This window comes from Medicago sativa, chromosome 2 (assembly GCF_051527215.1).
Source record: "Medicago sativa cultivar Bolivia chromosome 2, Bolivia_mono, whole genome shotgun sequence".
Lineage (NCBI taxonomy): Eukaryota > Viridiplantae > Streptophyta > Magnoliopsida > Fabales > Fabaceae > Medicago > Medicago sativa.
This window is the reverse complement of record NC_140750.1, coordinates 31,978,076-31,984,075: the sequence shown is the minus strand read 5'-3', so window position 1 is coordinate 31,984,075 and position 6,000 is coordinate 31,978,076. Positions and strand designations below refer to the sequence as shown.

The window sequence follows — 6,000 nt, the reverse complement described above, 5'->3', positions numbered from 1 at the left end:
TATAAACTAGTTTTAATTATTTATTCTTGGTCAATATGTGATCAAAGAAAGTTACATTGTAACCAAAAAAATGCAGGTCAACATGATGAGAATAATATTTGGAAATTAGAATTAGAATTAATTTTGTTGACCAAGAATTTGATTTAGAATTTAATATAAAATAAATGTGAATTTTGACTAAATGATATCTTTTACGTTTTCTCCCCTTGGTACCTTTATAAATAGTTAGTCTATTCCAACATTACCTCATATCAAATCCAATAATTAGTAATCATCATCCAATAATAAGATGAAGATTTTTCATATACTTTTCCTTTTCGCTTTTTTCTCAATCACTATTTCACATGCTTCTCTCAATGATTTCTGTGTTGCGGATTTAAAGGCTCGAAACACCCCTTCAGGCTATCCATGCAGACCCCTTGCAAGCATCACATCAGATGATTTCAGCTTTCATGGCTTCGTAGCTGGAAACACCAACAATTCCTTCAAAGTTGGAGTCACCACCGCAACCGTCGCCAATTTTCCAGCCCTTAACGGACTTGGAATCTCTTTGTTGCGGATAGACCTAGACCAAGGAGGATTAGCTCCAATGCATACTCATCCTGATGCAACCGAATTATTGTCGGTAGTTGAAGGTGAAATTACTGCTGGATTTTTGACACCAACTTCTTTTTATTCCAAGGTGTTGAAACCAGGTGATATTTTTGTTTTTCCACAAGGAATGTTGCATTTTGCAGTTAATTCTGGGAAGGGAAAAGCTACTGCTTTTGGTGGTTTTAGTAGTGAAAATCCTACTACTCAAATACTTGATATTCTTTTGTTTGCCAATAAGTTGCTTTCTGATTTAGTTGCACAAACTACTTTACTAGATCTTGCTCAAGTGAAGAAATTAAAGGCTCAATTTGGTGGAAGTGGGTAGGAATATAAGGATTTATTTTAATTTTTATATTTCATCTATACCGAATATTAAGATGCTATATGGTTCGACAATTTAAAAAATTACTGATAATAATGAAAAAATAATTTGAGTCATCTCTCTCTCTCTCCCCCTCCCTCCCTCCCTCTACATTGAAATTATGATTGAACTAAATTACTAACAAATAAATACTAAAATTAAGTACGATAGAATAGGTCATCATTTATTATTAAAAATACATATGATGGTTAAAGGCTTCTTAGTATTTCTCATAAAATGTTAATTTGATTCATCAATCAAACATGGCCATTCACATTTTTAAAATTTCAATGAAAAAAATGCTAGTTTAATTTATAATAAATGAATGCAAAAATTTCGCAACTAATGGTAACGTTCTCATAAACTAGGCAGAAGGCATCACCATAACAGGTGCTTTGATTTAATTTTATATCCATTCTTGCTCATAGCACATTCAATTTTACATCATTTAAAAAAAAGAACTGAAAAGATTATAATCGAAAATAAATTAATTTCAGCCCCTACCCCCCTCCAAAAAAAATAACTAAAATGCAGTTTTTTGATTTGTCTATTTTTTTATCTATTTCTTCTATCTCCCTCTCTACTCTCTCGCGCCGCACCTTCCTTTCTTCGAACACCGCCGCCACACACTTCAAAAACAACACTACCGCTTCACTCAACCTACCACTGCCACCCACTCTCCACCGCGAGCACCTCCAATTTAAAAACGTAAACCTTGCAGCAGGTGGTGCGATGAGGCTCCTCCTCCGCATCACTTTTCACACATCCTTCTGGCGGCCTCGGTCATCCGGTGGATTTGTTTGTTGTGTGAAATTCCAGATCTTTCTGGTTGCTCCGTCGTGCCGGTGATTTTGGGATTTCAGTTGGTTTTAGGAACCCTTTAGGGTCTGATTGAGTGTTCATAGGTCCAGATCGATCTTCACGAACCTTGCTGGGTTGTTTCGAATCCGTTGTTGCCTTCCTTTCTTTGGAGGTGGTTGTGATACTTCTGTTGGCCCCAAAATGGTTGTTAATTTGATGTAGATCATCGCATCAAATGGTTGGTGTGTGTGGATTCGCTAATTACCGTGTTGGCGGTCGAATCCACTCCCCACTCTCAAGAATATGTTTGTGGTTTCGTATCCCAGTCATCCTTTTGATTGACATGGGATTGCGTGGACTCGAAAGATTCATTAGTGCTTGTTGTCGTTGTTTCAGGGAGTTGATGATACGTGATCTGATTTCATGTTCACGATCAATTCATTCGCCAAATTATAGACCTGCTTGGCACTCACAAACGTTTATCATAATAGTGTTCGTTTGTTAGAATTGATTAGGGTTGGATCCACCGTGTTGTTATTTTTTGATGTACTACCCAGTAGGGTTGATTCATATGGATTGACTGAGTCAGGTTTTATGTCCCTCCAGTTTTTATTTATTTTCCCCTTGATAATATATATGAGTAATTGGCAAAATATTAAAGTTGGACACTATTCTTTTTGATTTCATTTTACTCTTGACTTATAATTTATTTATTTTTGGTAATTATGCTTCTTTGATGTTATTTTGCTCTTGACTTATAAAAGTTTTTTAGAATGTCTCATACTCACTATTTATTTGTAGTGCTTTGATTATTATTATTGTTGTCGTCATCGTCGTCGTTATGTATTTGTGTATTCTTTTTGTCATTAAATAAAATAAACAAATCCTCCATCAAACAAAATCCTCTAATTTAATATATTAACCTAAAAAATTGATCAAATCCTCTAACACATTTAGTGAATCGATTTACTATGTTGTTTTTGGTCTAAATTTTACACTTGCTACTTCTCTCTATATATACTCACTTCCTCATAACTTCCAAAATATTGAATCATTTGCATCTATTCTTTCTAGGTCTCAAAAACTCATTGTTCATAAATTCATCAAGATTAAACACTTTTTCTTAGAATCACTTTGCACATTGAGTCACATTGATTTGCTAAGGTGCTAGAAGGGATTGTAAGTTGGTTCTTTCAAGGAAATTGGTTGGGCTTAATCAAGGCTCCAAAGGGAAGTGAATAATCTCATTCCAATCGTTCTTGGGGGTCTTTCTAATTGTTCTTACAAATCGAAGGGGATTCGTTTACCGGACGTAGCATTGAAGACTTGAGTGAAGAGTTCGAAGGGGTGCACAGGTAATCAAGGATTCGAAGATTCAAGAAGCACCAAATTCAAGAGATCCTTGTAACCACATTTGTATTCAACATTGGTACTATTAGTGGATGACCTTGGTGCAGACGTTTTTCATCGAGAAGAGTTGATGTAGCCCGAAGCGAGGACGAAAGGGTGAACAACTATAAAAATATCGATGTCATTCCTTTTCCCTATCCTCTTTAATATTCATTAATAGTATATGTTAATTGATTAATTGATAGTATATAATATTGATAATTGATCTAAGTGATTTTGATAAAAATTAATCTAACTCGTTGAGTTAGGTTTTACTATTGTGCTTGGATTAATTAGTTTCAATTCATATACAATTCATCAATTGCATATACATTGTGTTTTTTGATTGATAGCTTGTTATATTTCACTTTATGTTTGGTATTGAAATTGTCTAAGTTTTGCAATTTTCTCAAGCATCATTAAGTTTTGATTGTAATAAGATTTGTATTGTGAATCACTCAATTCTATATTGAATCTTATTAGCACGGAACTTTATCTTTTTGTTTATTGTTGTGATTGTTCAAGCAAGTTTCCAATAATCAAATCAATTCAAATCGCTTTTTGTTAAAACTCTGAAAAACTTTTTCAAAGCGCTATTCATCCCTAACTAATAGCCTTTTTGTTCAAAAACTAATAGCCTTATTGGCCATATATACCAACAATAGATCCAATAACTAAAAACTCTTTCACACAAATAAAATAATCTTTCAACACTTTATCACGACTCAAACTTCTAAAAAAAATCATTTTTGTTGAAAGTCAATTCTTTCTTTGAGATCTAAAATCATAAGTAGGGCTGGACAACCGGTCGGTTCGGTCTCGGTTAGAGCGGATTGTCGGTTGTGCGGGTGGTTTGAAACGGGTGGTTTGTCGGTTGTGCGGGTGGTTTGAAACGGCGGATTGTCGATTGCGCGGGTGGTTGGAAACGGTTTGGGGACATGAGTTTCAGACGAAAAAACATGAATAAATGCCTAAAAAAACTTAATTTTTTCATATATTTCACCCAGAACAGAAGAACACCATCTCATAGTTACAAAGAAGAAACCCAACAAAACTATTTGATACAAAAACATAACTATAAACAAACCAGATCTAAGTAAAAGAGGAAGAAAGCCAGATCTAAGTATGAGAGAAGAGAGGAAGATGACGATGAGAAGGAGAAGAAGAGATTGAGAGTGATGAATTTCAGATCAGTAATATCAGTTGTTTCTTAGGTTTTTTTTGAGTTTTATTCACAATTTAATGGAGATTTTATTTGGGTTTATGAATATGATTCTTCCAATTTTGAAAAGTTACATGCATGTTCTCTGTTAATTCGATGAAGAAGAGAGAAGAGGAGTTGAGAGAAGTGTGGGCCTGTGAGCTGATGTTTCTAGAGAGAGAAGAGCAATTGAGAAATAAGGAGTCTGCCAAACACTAACAGCCAAAGTTTCTGGGAACAAAAAATAAGAATATAAAATCCATATGGCGGTCGGATATATGGGTATCGATGGGTGGGATTTGCCCAACCGAACCGGACCAACATTGTCCAACCAAACCCAATTTTCTCAACCCGCTAGACCCATTTGAACCGATTGAACCGACCCGCTGCCATATGGGCCATACGATTCAGCCGGATTGGGCCGGTTTGCTAGATTTTGTCCAGCCCTAATCATAAGTCATGGATCACAAGATAATTTATAAGGGTATTACTTTTCCCACCCTATGGCCTTCTCCCGCGCCCTGTGAATTTTCCAAAAATGCCCTTGTGCATTCCGGATTACGTAATCCGGATTGCATTAGCACCGTGAAAAAAAAGTATAAATGATGGAATTTTTGATTTTGGATGTAAAAATCATGGAGCAAATGAAAAAAACAGTTGAGCAGGAAAAACTTAACAAACACATCCCTCCACCGCGAACAACACAAACACAGCCCACCACCGGTTTCCTTCGTCGTCTGCCGCGATGACCTTCAACCACCACCCTCCGCCGCACCGTCGAATATTAACCACAAATATTACAATAGTATATTCTACATATACCTCACTCAAAAAACCAGCAACATTGCCATGGCAACTGGAATCGTAGGGAGTTGCTTAAGATATAATTCAATGTGTTCTTGTCTCACCAAGTGATTGAAGTGTTCCACTTGCAATGAGACAACAAGTTCAGTTTCTATCATGTATAATTTACATTCTGAGACTTGTTATTTTCATTGGGACCTACCGTTGCATTTAGAGAAAGACTGAATATATGTGCACATTCAAGCCTCACCATAGCACATAACAACACTGTGAGTACTCAATATGATATATTTGTCCACAGAGACATCTTAGAGTGCATATTTGTTGGTATCTTTACATATGAAAAAATTGGTGCTGGTGTTGTCTGGATTACGTAATCCGGATTGCATCAGCACCATAAAAAAAGGGTGTTTAGGGGGTTTTCGGATTATGTAATCAGAAAAAATCATGCAACGCGCCCTATTTTTTGAGATTTCCGGATTACAAAATCCGGAAAACCCCGTAACTCATTTTTTTTCACCCTTTAACAAAGGAAAACACCATTCTGGATTATAAAATCCGAAAATTCAAGGGCATTTTTGGAAAAAATAGGGCGCGCGAGAAAAGCCATAAGGTGGGAAAAGTAATTCCCAATTTATAATGACTCATGTTCATATACCCAAATAAAATCTCCAACTTTATAATTTATAATGACTCACGGCCAAAAAGAGGGAAAAGAGAGGTTTTTTAAACCAAGTGTTCATGAACTTCACACAAGATATATAGATCTACAACTTTTAAAGGTAAGAAAAAATTGTAACCTTCCTATTCCATTAACAAAGTGGCTACGGCCACAACGAAGAAAAGAGGG

At 35.7% G+C, this 6,000-nt stretch overlaps 1 protein-coding gene across 1 annotated transcript; it reads left to right on the top strand.

Moving 5' to 3' along the window:
* Positions 1 to 266: 266 nt before the first annotated feature.
* LOC146946284 (auxin-binding protein ABP19b-like) lies at positions 267 to 1,032 on the top strand. The gene has a single exon (XM_085748881.1). The coding sequence runs from the start codon at positions 290 to 292 to the stop codon at positions 917 to 919; it is 630 nt and encodes a 209-aa protein (XP_085605007.1). The 5' UTR covers positions 267 to 289; the 3' UTR covers positions 920 to 1,032.
* Positions 1,033 to 6,000: the final 4,968 nt, after the last annotated feature.

Excerpts from the sequence above, each read along its gene's own strand:
- LOC146946284 (XM_085748881.1), top strand. The coding sequence starts at position 290 with ATGAAGATTTTTCATATACTTTTCCTTTTCGCTTTTTTCTCAATCACT.